The 26,230-nt window shown below is 41.1% G+C and overlaps 2 protein-coding genes across 2 annotated transcripts in view; one reads left to right on the top strand and one right to left on the bottom strand.

The window, feature by feature from the left end:
• Window positions 1–26,230, top strand: part of desi1a (desumoylating isopeptidase 1a) — a 56,256-nt gene that overhangs the window by 20,109 nt on the left and 9,917 nt on the right. The window lies entirely within an intron of this gene.
• The window catches only part of LOC148885207 (protein shisa-8), a 35,079-nt gene that overhangs the window by 2,086 nt on the left and 6,763 nt on the right, over window positions 1–26,230 (bottom strand). The window contains exons 3-4 of the mRNA XM_089019177.1: window positions 15,790–15,905; window positions 2,452–2,568 (exon numbers count right to left, since the gene is read on the bottom strand). Coding sequence (XP_088875303.1) covers window positions 2,452–2,568; window positions 15,790–15,905 — 233 coding nt within the window. The remainder of the gene's footprint in view (window positions 1–2,451; window positions 2,569–15,789; window positions 15,906–26,230) is intronic.

Below are 26,230 nucleotides of genomic sequence, written 5' to 3' on the forward strand. Positions count from 1 at the left end.
CCACTCACACACACACACACACACATTCGCCTTAAGACACCATCAACCTTGTTTTCCCCCTTTATGAATAATTTGCTTCCTCAAGAGAAAAAAAACAAGCTCCCCCCCAAAAAAAGGGTTTAATCATCTCGTTCCCCCCCTACACGTATGCGTTTAGTATTGATTTATTTTTTAAATGTATTTATCTGTTTATTTGTTTTTTGACGCAGTTATTTATTTATTTAAGCATTTATTTATTTATTTTTATCTTTGTTTTGCTTATGTGATTATGTATTTATTTATTTGTTTATTTATGGGTCTATTGATGTATTTATTTAAGCAGTTAGTCATGTGTTTATTCAAGCAGGTGTTTATTTACATATATGTAATATATATGTGTGTATATATATGTGTGTATGCATATATATGTGTGTATGTGTATGTATATATATATATATATATATATATATATATATATATATATATATATATATATATATATATATGTGTATATGTATATATATATATATATATATATATGTGTATGTGTATATGTATGTGTGTATGTGTATATATATGTGTATATATGTATATGTGTGTATATATATATATATATATATATATATATATATATATATATAGATAGAGAGAGGAAAAAAAGACGCCTCTCCATTTCCATCTTCGTTTGAGAACCGGCTCGTTCGCAAATGACACATCACTCATTGTGCTGCTCCGTGTGTTTCCCGAAAAATGTATGTTTGTATGACAAGATTATATTCTCGCAAATATTACATCCGTAATGCGAAAAGTTCATTAGCTAAAGCATTCGTAAACCGAGGTATCACTGTATTTTAAATGGCACGTTTCAAGACTTACCGACACCTTTGAGTGAGGAGTACTTGTTGAAACCGATTCCCAGGTTGTTATGCGGGTGCGACAAGGCCATGGTCGGACCCAGGGGAGACAGGGCGGCGTTATTCAGATGGTTATGATCTGGAAAAAAATAGTTTTTTTAAACATTTTATAGCCACAGCAGGCAGATGTTACCACCCATCAAGCCCCCGCGCAATAATACCCGCATATAATCGAGCACTCTGTAAACTATTTGGTGAACATTATTTACAAACAAGAGCTAAAAAAACACCATGGAAAGAGACCAGAAGTGCACGAGAATGACCTTGAATGTTGTGGATTTCCATTTTACTACATCCCCTTCGGTGACAGACTCCGAAAAGGAAATGCGGCAATAGTTAAGAGACCAACGCAGAGCGAGGGGTGTGACTGTGTCCTATATTCTTATGCGGTCTTCGAGTGAGCCGCTCGTAGAAATCACGGAGGGAACACAAAGTAGTGAGGGAGTTAGCCGGAGAGAGACTGCAGGGGTGGGGGTGTGCGGGAGTGTCGGAGGGAGTAAATCAACAAATTGAAGGAAAGATCCTTGGCGAGTCTCCAGTTTGACCACAGGGCTGTTCCTAAGCTACCAGAAAGTTCCCAGAGAGTAGTTTGCAGTAGTGATGGGAGTTCTTTTGGCTCGGCTCACTAAAAAGATCCGGCTCGTTCGGCTTCCAAATTGCTCTTCAGTTTGTTTGTTTTTTTGTTGCGTAAATTAAGTACAAAAAATTATGTGAAAAGCGAAGTACAGTAAAGTCTCGTTATATCGATATCGGATATATCGATAGTCCCGCTTATATTGATACTATTTCTATGCACGCACGGAGAAAATTACATGCAAACAGGGTCGGATATATCGATAGTCCCGGTTATATCGATATTTTTTCGGACTCCCTTGAATATCGATATAACGAGACTTTACTGTATCTCAATAATACTTCACATATAAGGCGCAGGGACATGTTTTGAAGAAAATCAAGGCTTTTGGGTGCGCCTTATACACGGGAAAATACGGTCTAGTACAATTTTCTCTTCTTTTTCATGATGGAAAAAAACAGTGCAATGATGAATGCGAAAGCGAAGAACCTTTTGGGCTCCAAATGAAAAGCGAAAAGCAAAAGACGGGTGACAGAAAATCTTCTGTGACACATCCACGCTGGGAATACGCTGAAAACTAAACGGCTTTAAAATGCTAACAAAATGTTTGTGACTCAGACTTTTGCCTTCTGGCAAATGTGCTCACTTTTAATTAATAAAGCATAAACTTGAGTACGTCTTGACCCCCAAAAGGGAGTTTGTGAGGATTTTAATGGTGGATAATTTGATGACTTTATTTATTGTATTTAGATAGAGAGAGGAAAAAAAGACGCCTCTCCATTTCCATCTTCGTTTGAGAACCGGCTCGTTCGCAAATGACACATCACTCATTGTGCTGCTCCGTGTGTTTCCCGAAAAATGTATGTTTGTATGACAAGATTATATTCTCGCAAATATTACATCCGTAATGCGAAAAGTTCATTAGCTAAAGCATTCGTAAACCGAGGTATCACTGTATTTTAAATGGCACGTTTCAAGACTTACCGACACCTTTGAGTGAGGAGTACTTGTTGAAACCGATTCCCAGGTTGTTATGCGGGTGCGACAAGGCCATGGTCGGACCCAGGGGAGACAGGGCGGCGTTATTCAGATGGTTATGATCTGGAAAAAAATAGTTTTTTTAAACATTTTATAGCCACAGCAGGCAGATGTTACCACCCATCAAGCCCCCGCGCAATAATACCCGCATATAATCGAGCACTCTGTAAACTATTTGGTGAACATTATTTACAAACAAGAGCTAAAAAAACACCATGGAAAGAGACCAGAAGTGCACGAGAATGACCTTGAATGTTGTGGATTTCCATTTTACTACATCCCCTTCGGTGACAGACTCCGAAAAGGAAATGCGGCAATAGTTAAGAGACCAACGCAGAGCGAGGGGTGTGACTGTGTCCTATATTCTTATGCGGTCTTCGAGTGAGCCGCTCGTAGAAATCACGGAGGGAACACAAAGTAGTGAGGGAGTTAGCCGGAGAGAGACTGCAGGGGTGGGGGTGTGCGGGAGTGTCGGAGGGAGTAAATCAACAAATTGAAGGAAAGATCCTTGGCGAGTCTCCAGTTTGACCACAGGGCTGTTCCTAAGCTACCAGAAAGTTCCCAGAGAGTAGTTTGCAGTAGTGATGGGAGTTCTTTTGGCTCGGCTCACTAAAAAGATCCGGCTCGTTCGGCTTCCAAATTGCTCTTCAGTTTGTTTGTTTTTTTGTTGCGTAAATTAAGTACAAAAAATTATGTGAAAAGCGAAGTACAGTAAAGTCTCGTTATATCGATATCGGATATATCGATAGTCCCGCTTATATTGATACTATTTCTATGCACGCACGGAGAAAATTACATGCAAACAGGGTCGGATATATCGATAGTCCCGGTTATATCGATATTTTTTCGGACTCCCTTGAATATCGATATAACGAGACTTTACTGTATATGCATATAAGTATGTATATATATATAGATGTATATGTGTGTGTGTGTGTGTATATATATATATATATGTATATATATGTGTGTGTGTGTGTGTATATTTTTTGTATATGTGTATATATTTTTGATATACATGTATCTATATACTGTATGTGTATATGTTTATATGTGAATATGTATGTATACATGTATTTATATTTAATAAATTTCACATTTTTACCAAGATGTAATTCCCGTCATCCATCATTTGTAACATTTGTGACCATTCTCATCCTTTTTAACGGCGCATGCTATATGTAATGTCGGTGCATGTGTTGTATAATCATCCGCGGCTCCGCATAACAGCTGCAGATATTTTTTTTGGGGGGGGTGCGGGGGCGGAAGAAAAAAAAACGCATTACGTAACAATCCTCCACTTGGGTCCTAAATTCCAAAGTCTCATTTGCCCCTCTTAATTTGCCAGGCGGTACTTCCCATTTCCGATTTTATCTGTAATATATATATATAATATATATATATATATATATATATATATATATATATATATATATATATTATTTTATATTTAATATTGTTTGCTTCAGCAAGACCCACCTGGAAAGTGTAAATACTTGATGGATAAATCGGCCCCTTTTGTGCGCACGTCTTTCTACCTGTGGAACGAATGAATTGATCGTAACCAACGGCGACGCATCCGTGCGTGGAAGTCACACTCGAGCGGTGATTCCCTCAGCCCTGCTCAAGTGATGAATTATTGAGCTCATCTGAGCTTTGAACTTTCATCACAAGGGCCAAGCGGACCCCTGAGCACATACATACAGCTACACACACAATGCACACATATACACACATATTCACACACACGTTGAAAAACTTCCCACGTTCAAAAAAACGTTCAAAAACCACCCATTGAGCTCTTTGGCGTAATTAACCAAATTCACTATAGGGGTGAGGACTTTGAATGTACCCATTCAGAAACATCACCCCTGCTGTTATTTCAGTTTCAAGTCCACTTTTTATCGCTTTGTTTTTTAAGAAGTTGAAGTGGGAAATGGGGTGACGCTTAGTGTTCAAATGTGACACTAGTTCTCCTCTAAATCTATCAGCAACGGTGGTCCTCACTCCTTATCTGGAGTTATCCGGACCTCACAAAACCATTGAAACAGGAATGTGTGTTCATGATTAGAAACAATCTCATCCATATTCGCGGGATGAACCTCAGTGGCTCCCGCACGTTGACTTTTACGAAGGCCCGTAAAGCCCTCGCGTGGCCGTACGCCGCGGTCGCCTATAGCAACAGCCAACTTGAATGTGAAATGCAAGCATCATAGAGGAAATACAATTTGTCATAATAATGCCGTCACCAAACGTCCTTGAGTAGCTCACGACTGCCAGAATTGAAACTGCCAACCTCCGAACCGTGCGCCAGATGTGCTCTGCACCAGGTCACCGTGCAGCTAGACCGTGATCAGTCATTCCTGTTTTTTGGACCAAGACCCCGGCTTCATGTTTTCAAGCGTAAATCTCCTGCCAGTATGTCCACCCACCATATCGAACAGAGATTTATGATACACATGCACGTGTTTTCTGGGGACCACTTTTCATATAATTATAATAATAATAATAATAATCCATTTCATTTCTAATCTCCTTTCAAAACTTTCAAGGTCACTTTACAGTCACAAAATCGTTTTTTTCTGCGGGCGAGCAGCGGCAGCCACATGCGTCAGCGTTCACTCAACCCGGAAGTAACTCAAATAGATAGAATGCTAATAGATAGACAGTTAGCTAACTAGCTAGATAGCCATATAGCTAATAAATATGAAATGTAAATTTCTCCACTGCGAAACACTTAAAGGCCAATCCAAATAGCCAGCTACATAGCTAGCTAGTTAGAGAGATAGGAAATAGATCGCAAATGGGGAAAGACCCTTAGCCACACGTAGCAATGGTCGACTTAGCTTACTGGGACGCTAAGTCACACAATCGCACACCTCGTTCGTTTTTTTCGATGATCTCCTTCTTTTGCTCAACCTTAATTTTATTTTGTGTCCTCTTTGGCTTCACACTAGCCTGTGGTGGGCCCTTTTCTGGTCCAATAAGAGCAAAAGTACTCCACTTGATAACAAACCGTGTCTGCACTCAAAGAAAGTGGGTGTGGAAAACTAGTCCGCCAGCTACCGTGGCGCTGTTCGACCGCGTGGTTTGGTGTTCATCCGCCGAAAGCTAGTTCATTTGCCAAGATTATATTTAATGTCCGTAAGGTGAAAAATTTGTGAGCTAAAGCGTTTGTAAGCCGAGGTATCACTGTATATTATATCTAAGAGGATTTTTGTGGTGTGTGTGATATGAGAGCAAATTTTAGTCGAGTGTGAGAAGAGTGTACAGTTGAGGTAATCCTGAATTATGTTCCCTGCATGCTGCACATGCAGGCAGGCGATCAGTGTCAGGGCTGAGACTACATGTAGAAGTGTGTGTGTGTGTGTGTGTGTGTGTGTGTGTGTGTGTGTGTGTGTGTGTGTGTGTGTGTGTGTGTGTGTGTGTGTGTGTGTGTGTGTGTGTGTGTGTGTGTGTGTGTGTGTGTGCACTCGCACACACACCGACGTGAGCCGCTGAGCAATGCAGCATGCGGTGATACATTAAAATGGCAGGATAATCCCCGAGTGCTGCAGGCCGACTGATAGCGTTAATGTTATGGAAGGAAAAGGCGGGATGGCGCTCCGTTTTTGGCATCATTATCAAGCCATAATGAGCCATCACCCCACTCAACGACTTCCCGCTTAATACGTCAGGCCAAGGGTGGCCATTGTGCTGACTTTACAGTCACAGGATCAGTTTTTCTGTGGGTGAGGAGCAGCAGCCACGTGCGCCAGCGTTCATTCAACCCGTAAGTAACTCAAATAGATAGAAAGCTAGCTAATAGCCAGCTAGCTAATACATAGCTAGCTAGAAAGCTAGATAGCTATTATGCGTATAATGAATCTATTAAAAAATGAAGGTGAAAGAATGACTGGATACAGTCCAAGACTGTGTTTTTGACCATAATCCGTTCCAGAAACCTGTTCGAAAACAGATTCCTTCAAAAACCGTAACATTTAATCAATGTCATTAATAATAATAATTATTATTATAATTATAATAATACATTTTATTACAAGCACCTTTCAAAGCTCTCAAGGACACTTTACAGTCACAGATAAGCATAGATGGCTATCTATTAGCTATCTATCCAGCTAGCTAGCTAGCTAGCTATTAGATATCTCTTAGCGAGATAGTTGGCTGGCTTGCTATTAGCTATCTGGCTGGCTGTTGGCTATCTATCCAGCTTATAGCTAATAAATATGAAATGTAAATTTCTCCACTGCGAAACACTTAAAGGCCAATCCAAATAGCCAGCTACATAGCTAGCTAGTTAGAGAGATAGAAAATAGATCGCAAATGGGGAAAGACCCTTAGCCACACGTAGCAATGGTCGACTTAGCTTACTGGGACGCTAAGTCACACAATCGCACACCTCGTTCGTGTTTTTCGATGATCTCCTTCTTTTGCTCAACCTTAATTTTCTTTTGTGTCCTCTTTGGCTTCACACTAGCCTGTGGTGGGCCCTTTTTTGGTCCAATAAGAGCAAAAGTACTCCACTTGATAACAAACCATGTCTGCACTCAAAGAAAGTGGGTGTGGAAAACTAGTCCGCCAGCCACCGTGGCGCTGTTCGACCGCGTGGTTTGGTGTTCATCCGCCGAAAGCTAGTTCATTTGCCAAGATTATATTTAATGTCCGTAAGGTGAAAAATTTGTGAGCTAAAGCGTTTGTAAGCCGAGGTATCACTGTATATTATATCTAAGAGGATTTTTGTGGTGTGTGTGATATGAGAGCAAATTTTAGTCGAGTGTGAGAAGAGTGTACAGTTGAGGTAATCCTGAATTATGTTCCCTGCATGCTGCACATGCAGGCAGGCGATCAGTGTCAGGGCTGAGACTACGTGTGTGTGTGTGTGTGTGTGTGTGTGTGTGTGTGTGTGTGTGTGTGTGTGTGTGTGTGTGTGTGTGTGTGTGTGTGTGTGTGTGTGTGTGTGTGTGTGTGTGTGTGTGTGTGTGTGTGTGTGTGTGTGTGTGTGTGTGTGTGTGTGTGTGTGTGTGTGTGTGTGTGTGTGTGTGTGTGTGTGCACTCGCACTCACACCGACATGAGCCGCTGAGCAATGCAGCATGCGGTGATACATTAAAATGGCAGGATAATCCCCGAGTGCTGCAGGCCGACTGATAGCGTTAATGTTATGGAAGGAAAAGGCGGGATGGCGCTCCGTTTTTGGCATCATTATCAAGCCATAATGAGCCATCACCCCACTCAACGACTTCCCGCTTAATACGTCAGGCCAAGGGTGGCCATTGTGCTGACTTTACAGTCACAGGATCAGTTTTTCTGTGGGTGAGTAGCAGCAGCCACGTGCGCCAGCGTTCATTCAACCCGTAAATAACTCAAATAGATAGAAAGCTAGCTAATAGAGAGCTAATAGCCAGCTAGCTAATACATAGCTAGCTAGAAAGCTAGATAGCTATTATGCGTATAATGAATCTATTAAAAAATGAAGGTGAAAGAATGACTGGATACAGTCCAAGACTGGGTTTTTGACCATAATCCGTTCCAGAAACCTGTTCGAAAACAGATTCCTTCAAAAACCGTAATATTTAATCAATGTCATTAATAATAATAATAATAATAATTATTATTATTATAATTATAATAATACATTTTATTACAAGCACCTTTCAAAGCTCTCAAGGACACTTTACAGTCACAGATAAGCATAGATGGCTATCTATTAGCTATCTATCCAGCTAGCTAGCTAGCTATTAGATATCTCTTAGCGAGATAGTTGGCTGGCTTGCTATTAGCTATCTGGCTGGCTGTTGGCTATCTATCCAGCTCGCTAGCTATTAGCGAGCTGGCTGGCTATCTAGGCTATCTATTAGCTATCGAATAGCTAGATAGTTAGCTTTCTATCCATTTGAGTTATTCCGGGTTGAGTGAACGCTGGCGCGTGTGACTGCCGCTGCTCACCCACAGAAAAAAACTCATCCTGTGACCTTGAGAGTTTTGAAAGCCGCTTTGAAATCAAATGTATTATTATTCTTATTATCGTGCGCAAATGTCTGATGCTCCAAACATACCTGACGACAATCGATTCCATCAGAACGAACGCCAAGGTTCTTTCTTGAAAGACAGCTTCTCGACTGACCTTTCACTTTCACTTTGACCGACAAGGAAACCGCAATCGCACCCCAAGAAACGCGTGTGACGCCAACGCGCAAAAGCTTCCGTATCTGACGGGCACACGCACGTCACGGCGCGACATCACATCACATCATCTCAGCCAGCGCGTTTAACCTAATCACACTCAGTCATGCGTGAACCTCAGATGGGGAAGGAGTCATCTCTGTTATGACAGCCGACGGCCTTTCCGCAACACCGACCGACGGGCACGGGCTTTTTAATACTTCAACTCTACGCAGATAGCTGTCTAGGTGGCTAGCTAGTAGCTAGCTAGCTTCCGGGTTGAGTGAACGCTGGCGCATGTGGCTACTGCTGCGAACCCGCAGAAAAAAAAAGCTAGCTAGCTAGATTGCAAGCTTTCTGTCTATATATCTATTAGCTATATAAGCAAGCTAGCCATCTGTTAGCTATCTATTGGCTAGCTAGCTAGATATTTGCTATCTATTTGCTATTTGTGACTGTAAAGTGACCTTGAGAGTTATGAAAGGCACTTATACATGAAATGTATTTATTATTATTATTATAATAAAAAGACATCAATTAAATTTAAAGAGGGAAGCAGTCAGCAAGACGTTTGCAATGTCTCCACATTGGATTTCTTTCTTCCGGGGGAAACGTTAGCATGAAACTACCTCCTCCTTCTCCGCCCCACAGCCATCGCAGCTGGCAAATCTAACTCAACATCGCTATATTTTTCAAGCTACGTATATTTTTTATTTCCTAGAGGGCCACCTGAGTACAAGCAAAGCTGTTTGTCGCCGCTTTCTCTACTCCGATCCACATGAGTGCCTCCTGTGAGATGCGCTTAGTCGCCCAGACTTCTCACGCTATGTTTTTTTGTCTACTTCCTAGGACAAGCTTCACGACATTCGTACTTTTCTGGGATTGTCCCAAATGAATGAAGCTAACGGTAGCTAACGGTAGATGATAGTCGAGCTACCTACATAGCTATCTATGTTCTATCTTTTATCTATTATATAGCTCTTAGCTATTTATTAGCTATCTATTGGCTATGAATTAGAGGTCTGGCTGGCTGGCTAGCTATCTAGCTAGCTATCTAGCTAGCTATCTATTAATAATAATACATTTCATTTATAAGCGCCTTTCAAAACTCTCAAGGTCCCTTTACAGTCACAAATAGCAAATAGATAGCAAATAGATAGATAGCTATAGCTAACAGATGGCTAGATTGCTTATATAGCTAATAGATATACAGATAGAAAGATTGCTAGCCAGCTTGAAATCCAGCTAGCTAGCTTTTACCTATTAGTGGTCTAGCTGGCTGGCTAGCTATCGAGCTAACTATCTATTAGCTAGCTAGCTTTCTATCTATTTGAGTTACTTCCGGGTTGAGTGAACGCTGCCGGTGGTCACCCACAGAAACATTTATCCCGTGACTGTAAAGTTACCTTGAGAGTTTTGAAAGGCGCTTATAAATGAAATCTATTATTAGTTTTACTGTATCTATTAGCTAGCTAGCTAGCTTTCTATCTATTTGAGGTACTTCCGGGCGGGGGGTATGAAAGTGGAGAGGCAAGGGAGGGATGGTGATAATTAGGGTGTAAAAATAACAATTCTGGAGGTGTCAAATTTGTATGAGTACACACTCACAGGCATATGTAGGTGACAATGAGGTGAGAAGCATGGCGGGATTCAGGGAGTGAGAAGGATGACGCGGGCGAGCGGCATGGAGGAAATCTGAAAATTGTTGACTCACGAGAGTGGGAATGTGGAGGTTGGGGGAGGGGAAATAGAAGAAATTAACTCAGTCACTGCCAGAAATAAATTCGCGTATTGAAAATATGACGTGGAGCGCCATTCCCGAATTTGTTCGGGTTTTATTTGTACTTGCGGGTGGGGGGGGGGGGGTGCCGATAAAGCGCTGGTTAGACCTCTGCTAATGTGTTTCCCTTCCACGGGGACAGCAATTGCCTGTTGTCCCTGTTAGCAAAGCGCTATCTAAACCAATGTGTATACATTGCATTCTAGTTTGGACAGCAGCCCTCATTTCAAGCTTATATAACTCCAAAGCCATATAATTTAGGAATTATCTTTTTTTTTCCTGATGAAAGAAGAGAGTCTAAGGCAGGGGTGTCAAAGTCATTTTTTTGCCGCGGCGACATTGTAGTTATGGTTTCCTCTCGAGGGCCGTTATGAATTTGGGGAACCCATTAGAATGTTTAAATCCCTTCAAATATTACATATAGAGCACACGGCAAATTAATGAATAACTCGTTTTCAAATCTCAAGTCAAGAATAATGACTTTTATTGTGGTTGACATCCAAAAATATGAAATTTTGGCTCAGATTTTAGCAATCATCATGGAATTTAACAAGTTTGATTTGCTTTCGCGGGCCGAAAAAAATGATGTGGTGGGCCGGATTTGGCCCGCGGGCCTTGACTTTGACACCAGTGCTGTAAGGTTTCTAACACTGTATTGAATTATTCTGTAGTCCTAAAACGCAATATTCTGTGGGTCCTGCAATTTCAGTGACAATGACAAAAACCCTGGCACTGGAGTGGCCACATTTTTGCACATCGTCTGGCGTTCACTTTAAGGACACTTTACAGTCACGGGATTTTTTTTTGTGCGGGTGAGCAGCGGCAGCCATTCGCACCAGCGTTCACTATGAATGGTGTTCGACGTCATATTTTCAATTCCCGAGTGACTGAAGTTGACGTTTTTCTTCCCAGGTCTGAAAATATCGTTTTCACAACAAATCCGCAATGGTGGGGAAGAGAAACGCTTGGTGACAAGGACATTTTAGCACAAAGGGCGACGACGTCATTGATTGGCACCCCCGCGGTGTTGCGGCACATTTTGACAAGTTAAATAAGGGAAGGCACAGGTGCAGATGATCCCTTTAATCGTCGCTCATCTCTCTCTTTTTAATGTGTCTCGCAAAGCTGCTCGTCTTTCAATCGGTGATTTATTCAGCGAGGGAAAGCTGCCATCGTAAAAAGTGAATAATTACCAAAGGGGGTGCGTCGTTGATGATGATTACGTCGTCCGTTTACAAACAATTTGCACTCCCGAGGTAACGCTTTGGATGATGGAGTTATTTGTCACCGGACTCGGGATGGGAATAAATATCCTTTCCTCATTTTGATGTGCAGTGATTGGCTTACGGACTTAATTGGTTCCCAGACAGAGTGTGTAAGGTGAAAAGTGTGTATCCCAAAATTTAATTTCCCATAGGAAACCATTAAAATGAGAATAATCCGTTCCCAGGTCCCCATAAAACATAATTTTCTAATTTTTAAGCCTTAAAACTACACAAAATATACCTTATACAGTAAAGTCTCGTTATATCGATATCGGATATATCAATAGTCCCGGTTATATCGATACTATTTCTATGCACGCACAGAGAAAATTACATGCAAACAGGGTCGGATATATCGATAGTCCCAGTTATATCGATATTTTTTCGGACTTCCTTGAATATCGATATAACGAGACTTTACTGTATTATGTATAATAAATGTGCTATGGTATTATAATTATATAATATACTATACAGCTAGCTATCTAGCTAGCTCTCTGTTGGCTTTCGCCTGCCACTGCTAAACCGCAGAAAAAAAAAATCCTGTGACTGTAAATTGTCCTTGAGAGTTTTGAAAGGCACTTATAAATGAAATGTATTATTATTATTATTATTTAGCTATCAATTCGCTGGCTAGCTAGTTTTTTTTATCAGTGTATTTAAGTGACATTCAGTGTATGAGCTAACTAACTAGCTATCTAGCTTGCTAGCCATTAGCTATTGAGCTATCTCGGTGGCTAGCTATCTAGCTACCTATCTGTTGGTTATCTATTAGCTATCTGCTAGCTGGTTAGCTAGCTATTAACTTGTAAAGTGACCTTGAGAGTTTTAAAAGCCGCTTATACATGAAATGTATTATTAGTATTATTTTATTATTATTATTATTACATGTAGAAATAATTCAGAATTGATATTCATGCTTGGTTTGTCTGCATCTCAAGCTGTTTCTGCGGCAGCGGGGTGTCATTGACAAGCTCGCAGAGGATATAATTGGCACTGGCCCCATGTGGCACTCTGATGACAACTCGGTGGTGTTCAAGGGCGCACAGATGTAAACACACACGCTAATGCCTTAACACACAACAACAACCCCCCCCCCCCCCCCCACGTCTTTTTCGCTTAACAGCCCCTCCGCGGGATGCAATGATACTCATTTTCTTATCACGCTGATTTTCCCCCCCGCCTCGGCTATTGACCGAAGCGGTTTGCACCCGTGTAACAACCTCCATTGTTGCGACACTTTTCCGTGATGCGTTCAGGTGACATTGGTGGAGTTTGTAAAGTTTACATGCAACCATCTGCAATTGTCGGAGCAGGTGTGTGTGTGTGTGTGTGTGCGCGCGCATGTGTGTTTGTGGGGGGGAGGGGGATATCCTCAGGGCAGCTCCCCCACCAGAAGAGAGTAAGGGCAGCAGCTGACCAGCTGTCCCCCCCTCGCAGCTAGCAGCATGTTGTCTCCTTTATCTTCTCTATCTCGCAGCGGACTATAAGGCGCACCGGAAAATACAGTACAGTGAGACCTCAACTTACAAACACCTTAACTTACAAACTTTTCGTCTTACAAATGTCAAATTTATGACAATTAAACCTTATAATAAGCACTATTTTCATAATACACACCCACCACGGCTGGCGGAGTAATCTTCGGCGGAAGCACACGACCGAACAGCACCAACAGTCCTTATGGAAGGTGTCTCTCCTTCCATAAGCCATCAACGACCATCAAAAAGGTAAATAAAACTTTATTTTACAGCACAGTTTATTTCTTTAATTACAGTCCTCATGCAATTTTCTTTGACCTTCGACCTCCAAGGCCATTCCATCAAGCCATAAATGACCATCACAAATGTAAATAAAGTGACTTTATGATACAATGCAGTGTATTTCTTTCATTACAATGCAATAGCACAATTATTATTCATATAATAAGGTATGTTGTGTGTAGTTTTAAGGCTTATTTAGTTGAAAAGTATATTTTATGAAAACCCGGGAACGGATTATTCCCATTTTAATGGTTTCTTATGGGAACTTTTTTTTGAGATACACACTTTTCACCTTACACACTGTGTCTGGGAACCAATTAAGTTCGTAAGTTGAGATCTCACTGTATAGGCCCCTCAAAATGAGCTCAGGGTCTCTTTTTCGCTCTGTCTCTCTCTTTAATGCCCTGGAGGATTATAATGAGTTTAATGAAGAGGTAATTGCGCGTGGACGGCTGACACGGCATGATCTGGAAGACTTGATCCTCCTGCCCTCACTGTCATCTCCGCGTGTTTTCACTCCCGTCGCCAACCAGCCTCCGTTCTTCTCGCGGTGAAATCTGAACGTGCGGCGCTTTAAGCTTCAAGTAACCTACTTTTGAAGTTAGCGGGGAGCCACGGAGGGAATGCTTAAAAATATGCGAGTGGAAAGCGGTTCGTAAATCGGAAAATACGTAATAAAAACGGCTGGAATTATTTAACGGGGGTATAATTATCTATGAAGATCTTTTGGAGATATTGAATGAACAAAACAATATGCAGGGAAAATACACAGGGCTAAATATTATTTATTTCTTCTTATTTTTTTAACCAGATAATGATGTTATGGCCGCTAAGGACTGCAGCAATTTGGTGTGAAAAAGCAGGAGCGAAAGTCGGTCAAATTCGACAGCAATGGGGAAGAAAGAAAAGATAGAGGAGTGCTAATAAGCACAGCATGGGGTGAAAATGAGGCCAAAATGTGTCTATAACCGCGGTGGGAAGATGACAGTACGTCTTTTTTTCTTTTTTTTTCTCCTTTTGTCTCCATACACATGTCGCGTTTGCAATCGTGTGAAGCAGGATGATAAATTAGAGATGAATCGAGGTATGCACCATATATAGGGATTACTGTATTCATTCGAGTATAACACGCACATGTGTATAACGCGCACCTCTATTTTTTCTAATTAAAAATCGGTATGTTTTGGCCAAGCTTTTATTATTAATAATAATAATACATTTCATTTCTAAGCGCCTTTCAAAACTTTCAAGGTCACTTTACAGTTACAGGATCAGTTTTTCTGCAGGTGAGCAGGGGCAGCCACATGCGCCAACGTTCACTCAACCCGGAATAACTCAAATAGATAGAAAGTTAGCTAGATAGCTAATAGATAACTAATATATGGCTAGATAGCTTGTTAGATAGCGAATAGATAGATATCTAGGTAGCCAGGTATCTAGCAAGACAGCGAATAGATAGCAAATACATAGCTAGCTAGGTAGGCGGCCACATGCGCCAGCGTTCACTCAACCCGGAATAACTTAGATAGAAAGTTATCTAGATAGCTAATAGCTAGCTAGCTTGTTAGATAGCGAATAGATAGCTATCTAGGTAGCCATCTAACTAGCTAGACAGCAAATAGATCGCAAATAGATAGCCAGCTAGATAGGCAGCCACATGCGCCAGCGTTCACTCAACCCGGAATAACTCAAATAGATAGAAAGTTAGCTAGCTAGCTAATAGATAAATAATACCTGTCGCTATCTAGCTAGCTTGTCAGATAGCAAATAGATAGCTATCTAGGTAGCCATCTAGCTAGCTAGACAGATAATAGATAACAAATAAAAAGATAGCTAGCTAGGTAGGCAGCCACATGCGCCATCGTTCACTGAACCCAGAATAACTCAAATACTAGATAGGTTAGCTAGATAGATAACTAATAGATAGCTAGCTAGCTTGTTAGATAGCAAATAGATAGCTATCTAGGTAGCCAGGTAGCTAGAAAGACAGCGAATAGATAGATAGCTAGCTAGGCAGCCAGCTAGCTAGTTAGATAGCAAATAGATATTTAAACAGCTTCTTTCCCCGTCTTGTCCTCGTTCGGATGACTGTGTGTGTGTGTGTGTGTGTGTGTGTGTGTGTGTGTGTGTGTGTGTGTGTGTGTGTGTGTGTGTGTGTGTGTGTGTGTGTGTGTGTGTGTGTGTGTGTGTGTGTGTGTGTGTGTGTGTGTGTTTTAGTCCCCAAGCCTCCTTGTTATTCGCATGTCTGTCACCAAGCTAATGGCAACAAACGGAAATGGCCTTGTCAGTTTGAGGGTGAGAGTGTCGAGAACTGACCGTTGTTGGAGCGTAACGCCCTAGCCGAGATCCCGTTGGTCCCGATCAGGTGGTGCGTTCCGGTTCCATCCACAACTCCCGCCTCGCCCGGCTGCTTCAGTAGCTCGGTCAAAGTCCTGACGAGCAGGAAAAACTGTCAATGCTAAAAATCTTGGCAGAGAGGATTACACTTGTGGATGTTATGCCCAACATTCCTCTCTGTAAATCTATCGAGTCCGGTGGTGGACCGTCAAGGCCTGCAAAGCCTTCTCTGCTGGCCTAAAAATATCTGAAACACAGAGTGATGTTAATTATATTTAGAATATATATAATTATATATTCAATGAATGCCATATTTAAAAACTTTTCTCATATACAGGTAACATCCGACTTAGAACCGGCGCGACTTACGACCACTCGTACTTACGACCATGACCGCCAGACCTTTTTCTTTTTAATCCTACGGCTGGCACTGCAACACGCAAGCATCCGGCAACGCGTACTCCAATTTTGGCCAGCCAGCATGTCACTCTCGCACAGCAATCTACTGCGTGACTACACTCAGTACAGTTACAGTACAGTGCAGATACTGTCTTGGCAACATCTCCTGTAGTACTGTACACTGATTTTTTTTTCCTTCGCTGTCCACCTGAGTCCGAGCGTGTGTCAGGCGACCTTTTCTGCCTTCTCCGTTAGCAGGGAGAGCGATTTTGAAACGAGTCCAAATTTCACTGTTTTCTATCCATTTTCTCACTCTCTGTCATCTGCCTGTCTCTTTAATGTTTAAAACTCCCCACCCACTCACTGCTGCGTTCTTGACCAATCACGTGGCTTTCACCGAAGACTGGGTGCAGGGAATAGAGGACAAAAATAATCGGCTGCCATTTTCTTGTTAGGAGAACATCACTCATTGTGGCAGCTCCGTGTGTATCCCGAAAAATAGTTTGTATGCCAAGGTTAAATTTTCATAAATTGAACGTTGTTAAACCGAAAAGTTCGTAAGGCAAGGGGTTTGTAAACTGAGGTATCACTGTATTTCATTTATTTTCCATGCGATTAAAGGGAGCGAATAAAGCTCTAAGGCTCCGCCCCCTGATCCCCTCCCTGTGTTTTCCATCCCCTTCAGGATGCTTTAAAGCGCTTGTTGTTCTCTCGCTATGTCCCAAGAAAGATCTTCTCTTTCCTCGTCTGCCTCGTGTTCCACTTTCTGCATCAATCACACACCCCCCGCCCCACCCCTTTCCCGCCTCCTTCCTGTTGTTGTTGTTGTTGTTGTTGTTGTTATTGCCCATGCTTCATTTTCATGGCTGGTGTATCACTGCCATACCTGTCTTGTCAGCTTATTGCATACATTTCAAACTGGCCTAGAAGTGTCTGGACAATCACTCAGCTTTTGGGAAATTTTATTTTTTGTTAAGTTTTACCTGAATTCCTTTCGGTTATTTCTGTACTTTCAAAATAATATTAAAAGAAGGAGATTCTGCTGAGCGGTTGCGCCTTTTCGGCAGCACGACTATGCCAGCACTGTTTTTGATTGGAAGGACTGTCACTACAATTTGACTGTCATGGCTGGACAGCTCTGAGGCCATTGTTCTCTTTTTTTTTTGCGGTTGTCATGGGCAGAATTTTCACATCCCCGATTTGTTCAGCGGAAAGGTCGGTGCTGTTGGAAAGTTTGCGACTGGATGGATGCGTGGCTTGAGGAGCCCGCGATAAGAAAGGAGCGTCAGCGCAGAGCGAGCGCCGATGCGTATGGGGAACTGTCGCGGCTTGGAATTGAAGCGGATTTATGTGGGACAGGAGATGTGCGACAATCTCTTTTCATCAATGGATGCTACAGCTTCGTGTTTGATTTCAACATTTAGCTTGTAGTAGACGTGCACATTCCACCATGATCCACTGCTGAAAATAATGCTTTGATCCTTTCCTCTTTCATCGAGAACTGCTTCATGTCACAAAGAGGGTACAGCAAGTGCTGAAGAATTAATGACTATGTGTCTTTGTGTTGCCATGTTATTTATTTAGTTTTTTTTGTTTTACTTCAAGATGGCCGCGAGACTGGTTGCCTTTACAGCAGCTCCTGTATTTTGTTTTCCTCTTCCTTACATAACTTTACTGCTGTGAAATGTAAATGTCTCCACTGTGAGACGAATAAAGGTACATCCAATCCAATCAAAATAAATACAAAAATACACACTCAATGGCACTTCACCAAAAGTAAGGTAAAGCGAGACTCCTCATTACAAAGGATCTGATGCATTGGTCCGTGGGGGCAAAGGAACATTGTTGCACACATAAAATGCCCACAGAGTTGTGCGATGGCTGCCAGATAGTGCTCCCTTATAGGCTTGGGACAGAGCCTGGATCTGTCTCCCACCCTGCTCTATTCCTATTAGAGCTGACAGCTGCCAAATAATGTCCCTTGGCATGGCTGAACGGGCGCCATGCCAGGCCCTGTTTGCGCTCATGCACTGTCTCTGAGCCACTTACATGAAACACTGGAAGAGAATCCAAAACACGGGCCCGCCTTCGGGGATCGAGGTTTGACCTAAAATTCAAGTTTGAACACACAGCACTGGAAACAAGCGGATCATGCTAAATTTACCCATGCACTTTGAAACTTTTATTTTCATTCATCTTGCAAACCGCTTTATCCCCACGAGGGTCATGGGGGGGGTGTTGGAGCCTATCCCAGTCGTCTTCGGGCACTCGGCGGGGGGGGACGACACCCTGAACTGGTTGCCAGCCAATTGCAGGGCACACAGAGACGAACAACCAGTCATTTTCACACTCACACCTAGGGACAATTTTTGATTATTCAATCAGCCTGCAAAGCATGTTTTTGGAATGTCGGAAGAAACCGGAGTACCCGAAGAAAACCCATGCAGGTCCGGGGAGAACATTCAAACTCGACACAGGGAAATTTGAACTCACTGCCTCTGCACTGTGAAGTCGTCGTGCTAACCACTCGACTACAGGGCCACCCTTATTTATTTATTTATTTATTTATTTATTTATTTATTTATTTATTTATTTATTCATCTGTGTGTGTTTAAATAAATACATAGATAAAAAAATACATATTTTTCTCTATTTATGTATCTATTTATTTAGGTAATTTATTTATGTAGTTGTTTATCTTTATTTTATTATTTATTTATTTCTGTATGTATTAATTAATTTACTGATGTACAGTAGTTATTTATTTTCTTATGTATGGATGTATTTATTTATTTTTAAGTAAATAAACACACAAACAAATCAATCAATCAACAATTATTTTTTCTCAATTTGTTTATGTATTTTTTATTTAGGTAGTTATTTATTGATGTAATTATTTATTTGTATTTTTATTTATTTATTTTTTTATTTATTTATGTATTAATTCACTTGTGTACAGTATTTATTTATTTATTTATGTATTTTTTTATTCCTGCACTGGAAGTAAAACATCAACACCGTGCGACTTCATAACGTGTGCTCTTCTTCTTTCTTAGCGTCCTTGTTTAGCTGAAGGAGGAAGTCCCCTCATTTTGTAGCGTGAAGCAAGTAGCGTTTAAAAAAAACCAAAGAAAAAGCAAAATGGGCAGTTGGCCAATTGAGTATACTTGTATTTACAATGTGTTTCCTTCGCCTCCCTGAAATTTGGATTGGTGTATTTACCACAATTCAGCGCCGAGGGGGCGGCGGCGTTTGGTAAAGATGACGTCACAGAAAATACCATATGTCACATTCTGACTCACTGCCCCCCTGTCACCCCGCACTGATTATTTTTAGGGGTTGCTTCTATTTTAGGAGGAACAAAAAGTACTCCCAATGATTCATTTTGCTCAAGGGCTTTGTTCTCAAACATGCGGCGGCGTGACGCACGCATGGCCCACGCATGGGTTGGCGACACGTGCGCATACGCACACACATGCGCACACATACGCACACACCTGTCAGCAGGAAATCAATCGTATTGCCTGTCCGTTTGACATTATTCATAATAATCAACAATGCTACGATGATTCAACATCAACATTATTAACTCATTAACGGCCATTCATGAATTTATTCGGGAATTGAAAATATGTGTATATATATATATATATATATATATATATATATATATATATATATATATATATACACATATTTTCAATTCCCGAATAATTTATATAGTGCTTTAACAGCTGAAGCTGGAACAAAGCGCTAACATAAAAAAGGGAAATGCTTGTGGAAAAGAAAAAAAAAACATTGACATGGCCAGAGCTTTATCGGCACCCAAACAAGAAAAAAAACATATTTACATATATATATATATATGTATATGTGTATATATATATATGTATATGTATATATATATGTATATGTATATATATATATGTATATGTATATATATATATGTATATGTATATATATATATATATGTAAATATGTTTTTTTTCTTGTTTGGGTGCCGATAAAGCTCTGGCCATGGCCCCTGTCAATGTTTTTTTTTTTTCTTTTCCACAAGCATTTCCCTTTTTTATGTTAGCGCTTTGTTCCAGCTTCAGCTGTTAAAGCACTATATAAATCAATATGTATGTACAGGTAACATCCGACTTACGACCGAGTTCCGTTCCGACCAAACGGTCGCAAGTCAAAGTGGTCGTAAGTCGAAATCCATTCAAAATGTTGTATAGAGACTCGCAGGCTAAATGACTCGCAAATTCCCCCTCTTAAAATGTTAAAAATAGGGTCTGGTGGTCGTAAGTATGGGTCGTCTTAAGTCAAGCAGGTCGTAGGTCGGATGTTACCTGTATTAATAATACATTTCATTCATCAGCGCCTTTCAAAACTCTCAAAGTCACAGGTTAAGTTTTACTGTGGGTGAGCAGCGGCAGCCACATGCGCCAGTAACTGAAATAGATAGAAAGTTAGCTCGCTAATAGATAGCAAGCTAATAGATAGCTAATAGGTAAGTAATAGATAGCTAGCTATTGCTTATTCCTCATAGCTATTGTTTTGCATTGTATTTTGGACAGCTACCCTCATTTCAATCTCATATAACTCAAGACCCATATCATTTAGGAATTAACTTTTTTTTCTGACGAAAGAAGAGAGTCTAAGGTTTCTTACACTGCATTGAATGTTTATGTCGTACTCAAACTCAATATTCTGTGGGTCCTGGAATTCAAGTGACAATGACAAAAACCCTGGCAGTGCCCCCCCCTCCCCCCGAGCGCGGCCCTCATGCATGGCGCTGCACATGTCGTGTAAAATGTGTCAAAGTCAAGTGCGGCATCACTCTGGCAGTGGTTGTACTGCTGCTTTGTGAACTCTAGTTTGGTGACCTTGGATTACACACTCAGGCACGGAATGCCCGTGACCCACGTCGGTTATTCACCCAAGGCGCGTTTTTTTATTTTTAACTCATTCACTGCCATGCGTGCAAAAAATGTGTCCACTCCAGGGTTTTTATCATTTCCGTTCCCAGGTCTCCATAAAATATAATTGTCAACTAAATAAGCATTAAAACTACACACAATATACCTTATTCTATGTATAATAAATGTGCTATTGTATTGTAATGAAACAAATACACTGCACTATATACTAAAGTCATTTTATTTACATTTGTGATGGTCATTTATGGCTTGATGGAATGGCCTTGGAGGTCGGAGGGAATTGCTGTTTGGAAGGAGAGTCACACTCCATAAGGACTGTAATTAAAGAAATAAACTGTACTGTATAATAAAGTTTTATTTACCTTTGTGATGGTCGTTGATGGCTTATGGAAGGAAAGTCGCCTTCCATAAAGACTGTTGGTAACTTAATCTTTGCTTCTTCTGAGACTTTTTATCATTTTTTGCTGACTAAAAACCTCTTAATTGACACCTGTTGCTCTCTGACTTGTAAAGTCTTACGAAACTGAGGCATCACATTAAAGTGTCACTGTAAAGTGTCCTTGAGAGTTTTGAAAAGTGCTTAGAAATTTAATGTATTATTATTATTAATATGATTAAAATACAGTCGAGCGTATTAAAATTCAAATGACAGAACTGTCGTTTGTCTGTATGTGACACGCCTCCGCTAAATTCTACCCGGCAACACCATCCGAGGAAATGCAAAGTTAATTCAAGGAAAAACAAAGTTAAATAAATTGATAACGAAAGAACGACAACCGGGGAGGGATGAAGATGCTACAAGTGTGTGTGTATGTGTGTTAGTCTACAAGTGAATCAGAGGACAGTTTGTCATGTTGCTGCTCCAACAGCTCTGATCCGAGCTGACAGGTGAAGCTAAGCAAAGCTAAACAGCGCACGTAACGGGGAGAGAGGGAGAGAGCGGCTGGGAAAACATAAAAAAAAATGGCGGGGAAGTTGAAAGAAACAAAGATGAGGATCAAGCAAGACACAAAGAAGTGAGACCATCGGTGCGACAGGAGAAAAGGAGGCACAAAGTCGCCGTGAGAAAATGAGCAAGTGCGAGATCAGAGCGAGAGCGCAATTAAAGATAGAGCAGAGAAATCTGTTTAAATAAAGGAATGGAGATTAACTGACGGAGAGAAGAAAAAAAAAGATTGGTTAAAATTGGCATTTAATCAACGACGACAACTTTTTTTTTCCCCATTTGTTCCATTCATTTAGCGCTAACACTCCCCACTTTCTTCACTCCGACCTGATTAGCAGTTGCTCCGATATGTATTAAACACATTTCTGACGGAAACCTTCAAGGACAATCGACACCATTTTTTTGTTTCCTAACTGACATCAGAAAAACGTTTTATAGCATCTAAAATAGCCAAAACACGCAGGCTCATATTTTTAGTCAAATGCAAAACATCAATAAAAATGAGTTAAACTGTCCCAAAACTATTTCAAAATGACCCCGGAGAGGTCAAGTTTCAGAAGGTCCCGCCCCCTTGTTTGTGACATCACGCCAGGACGTCTTTGCCTTGCTCGAGAATCAAAACAATGGCTTCAGATTCGGAGAAGATGCTTTCTTGTTACTCATCCAGTTATGAATATGAGTCATAACTGGATGAAATCAATAACGGGATGGTGAATCGTTGTGTGTCGCAACTAATTGCGGTAACACGCATAAAGAAGGTGTAAGTTGACACAAATTCCTAGCGAACAAATCAGCCCTTTTCCAACAGAGCTTGTGCGCCATCTTGTGCATTTTCTGGGATGCTACATTGGCGTCCAGACGGTTCGAATTGGTACGGAATAAATTCTTTAATCGATTGCAAACATTTATGCTTTCCTCTTCGGAACTGTTTGAATCATATTCATAACTGGATGAGTAACAAGAAAGAATCTTCTCCGAATCCGAAGCCATTGTTTTGATTCTCAAGCAAGGCAAGACGTCTTGGTGTGATGTCACTCAAAGGGGGCGGGACCTTCTGAAATTTTCTGAGGTCATTTTGAAGTAGTTTTGGGACACTTTAAGTCATTTTTATTTTATGTTTTTCAGTTGATATACATATATATATACATATATACATATATAAATATCAGCCTGCGTGTTTTGGGTATTTTAGATGCTATAAAACGTTTTTCTGATGTCAATTAGGAAACGAAAAAACGGTGTCAGTTGTCCTCTAAGCGTCTTTAAAAACATGCTAGCTTTCCTTTTTACGCCACTAACTGTTCAAATCATTCCTGAAAACTGAGACCTGCATCCCATTAAAAAAACAACGGAATAAGATCTTTGCAGAAGCTCTTCCTATAGTGGAAACCCGCCCATAAATCCACTTAATGGCCGCTCGGCTAGTTGGAAGCTCATCACGTAAAGGGACGCAGGGAGCTGCGAGTAAATAGTGAGAGACAGATGGCGGCACAAAAGAGATTTTAAGGCAAAGCGAACAGTAAACAACGGCTCGTGATACATTGAGTGCTTCCATGAACGTGCCAAAGATGGCGTGTGAAAATGTCACTTCCGCACATGCGCGTACTTCGGGTTGGCCATGTAAAAGCGCTTAACATCTGTTCGAAAATCCACCGCCTTTGAGCCGCAGTGTGTTCAGCATATAGAGAAGGCCACATCCTTAAGATTTATCGCTCTCATTTGTGCAAAAAGAGGCAACCGGGGGTTGTATGTGGTTTGAATTGAAATGCAAAGGAATCAACAAACAGGCAAACGGAGGGTTTAGATCTCAGTCAAGGTTGAATACGAGTGAAAACAAATTCCTGTCTCTGATTCACTGGTGAAAATGATGCTTTGATTTTTTTTCTACTTCATCCTTTCCTTTCCTAACTTTGCTGCTGTGTAATGTCAATTACTCCACTGCGAGACCAATAAAGGTGAATAATAAAGGGCCTATACAGTGAGACCTCAACTTACGAATTTAATTGGTCCCCAGACAGAGTGTGTAAGGCGAAAAGTGTGTATCTCAAAAAAAAAATCCCATAGGAAACCATTAAAATGGGAATAATCCGTTCCCGGGTTTCCATAAAATATACTTTTCAACTAAATAAGCCTTAAAACTACACACAACATACCTTATTCTATATATAATAAATGTGCTATTGTATTGTAATGAAAGAAATACACTGCATTGTATCATAAAGTCACTTTATTTACATTTGTGATGGTCATTTATGGCTTGATGGAATGGTGTTGGAGGTCGAAGGTCAAAGGGAATTGCTGTTTGGAAAGAGAGGCGCATTAAATGACGACTGTAATTAAAGAAATAAACTGTGCTGTAAAATAAAGTTTTATTTACCTTTTTGGTGGTCGTTGATGGCTTATGGAAGGAGAGTCACCTTCCATAAGGACTGTTGGTAACAACCTCTGGTGCTGTTCGGTCGTGTGCTTCCGCCAAAGATCACTCCGCCAGCCGTGGTGGGTGTGTATTATGAAAATAGTGCTTATTATAAGGTTTAATTGTCATAAATTTGACGTTTGTTAGACAAAAAGTTTGTAAATTGAGGTGTCTGTAAGTTGAGGTCTCACTGTAATCTAATTCTGTACAAATTTGAAAGCAAATTATCAAACGCTTCACACTCTGGAAAAGCAGCAGATCTCACCATGTTTGTATTATTTGTTATCTTTGCCATCTTCCGTGGAGTATATTCCCGCGGTCCTCTCTCCACTTATCAGGCTACTCTGAAACGTCACGTTTCCGGTTGGCTAGTCGAGATGCATAGATAGACGAAGAAGCTATATGGCACAGGGACGGTTCCTAATGCTGGCCGCCGCGTACGCTCCAGCAAGCAGCTCCTCGTAAGCCTGTTGATTTTCTGTCACTGCGACTTGTAGCCAGTGTCAATCTTGTCGGGTGCGAGACCATTATCGGGATTCGTCGGAGTGCAAATGGAACCCGCGGCGGACAGCAAAAGTTGACCCCAACACATATCGTACGTACAAGGCGACCTGAGACTCACCCCCCAAGAGATGCAACCCTCGCGTCAAGTGTAAGGGGAGGCATCGACAAAGACTACTTTGGCTCACCAACCTCCAACAATGTTTTTATTATCGATGAAAATCGGTTCTTATCGGTTTCTTCAACCGTCATCTGTACTTCTTTGAATGGGTCGGATGTTTTGGAGAGCCAAAGTTAACAAGAAGTTTTACAACATACTTCTTAGATCGTTACCACGTAGGCTTCGTTATGCTGATGAGGTGATACCAGGGCGAATGGGGCAATCAGAGCCAGTCATAGACCATAATCAAGCAGGGACCTATCGGAGCAGAGGAGTGGCAACGCCACCTCTGGACATTAGGGATATATACAGGTAACATCCAACTTATGAGCGAGTTCCGTTCCGACCAAAGCACCTTTCAAAACTCTCAAGGTCACTTTACAGTCACAAGATACAGTCGCTAATACAGTAAAGTCTCGTTATGTCTGGGTTATATCGATAGTCCCGGTTATATCGATACTATTTCTATGCACGCACGGAGAAAATTACATGCAAACAGGGTCGGATATATCGATAGTCCCGGTTATATCGATATTTTTTCGGACTCCCTTGAATATCGATATAACGAGACTTTACTGTATATAGTTACCAATCCAGCTAGATAGCTAAACGATAGCAAGCTAGATAGCTTTTGACCCCTGAAATGTCACTTTCATTGGAACACAAGCAGAAATAAAAAAGAAAACAGAAAACACACACGTCAAAACCTAAGTCTTATCCTTAAGCGTTAGAGAAAAGCGTAGCATCGTGAGCGCTCATCGCTTTGCTGTAAACACCTGTCACGGGCGATGATGAAAAGCGCCACCGCGGCGCAACAATAAAGGAAATGGAAAGCGGCGAGGATGAAATGCAATCGAGTCAAGCGATAGATTGGACGCATGGAAATGGCCGTTTGGCTCCCCCTTTGTGACTCATTCAATTGGTCGTGCCCTTGAACGCAAAAAGCTCTTCTGGGGAATAACTTATGATGAGGTGGCTAATGCTATTACAACAAAAAGAGGGGCCGACATTACACTGTCGGATGTGTTTGTGGATGTGACACAATGTAAAAACAAATCGATTCGACC

Source organism: Hippocampus bargibanti, linkage group LG17 (assembly GCF_051943395.1).
Source record: "Hippocampus bargibanti isolate YZ-2025 linkage group LG17, ASM5194339v1, whole genome shotgun sequence".
Taxonomy (NCBI): Eukaryota; Metazoa; Chordata; class Actinopteri; order Syngnathiformes; family Syngnathidae; genus Hippocampus; species Hippocampus bargibanti.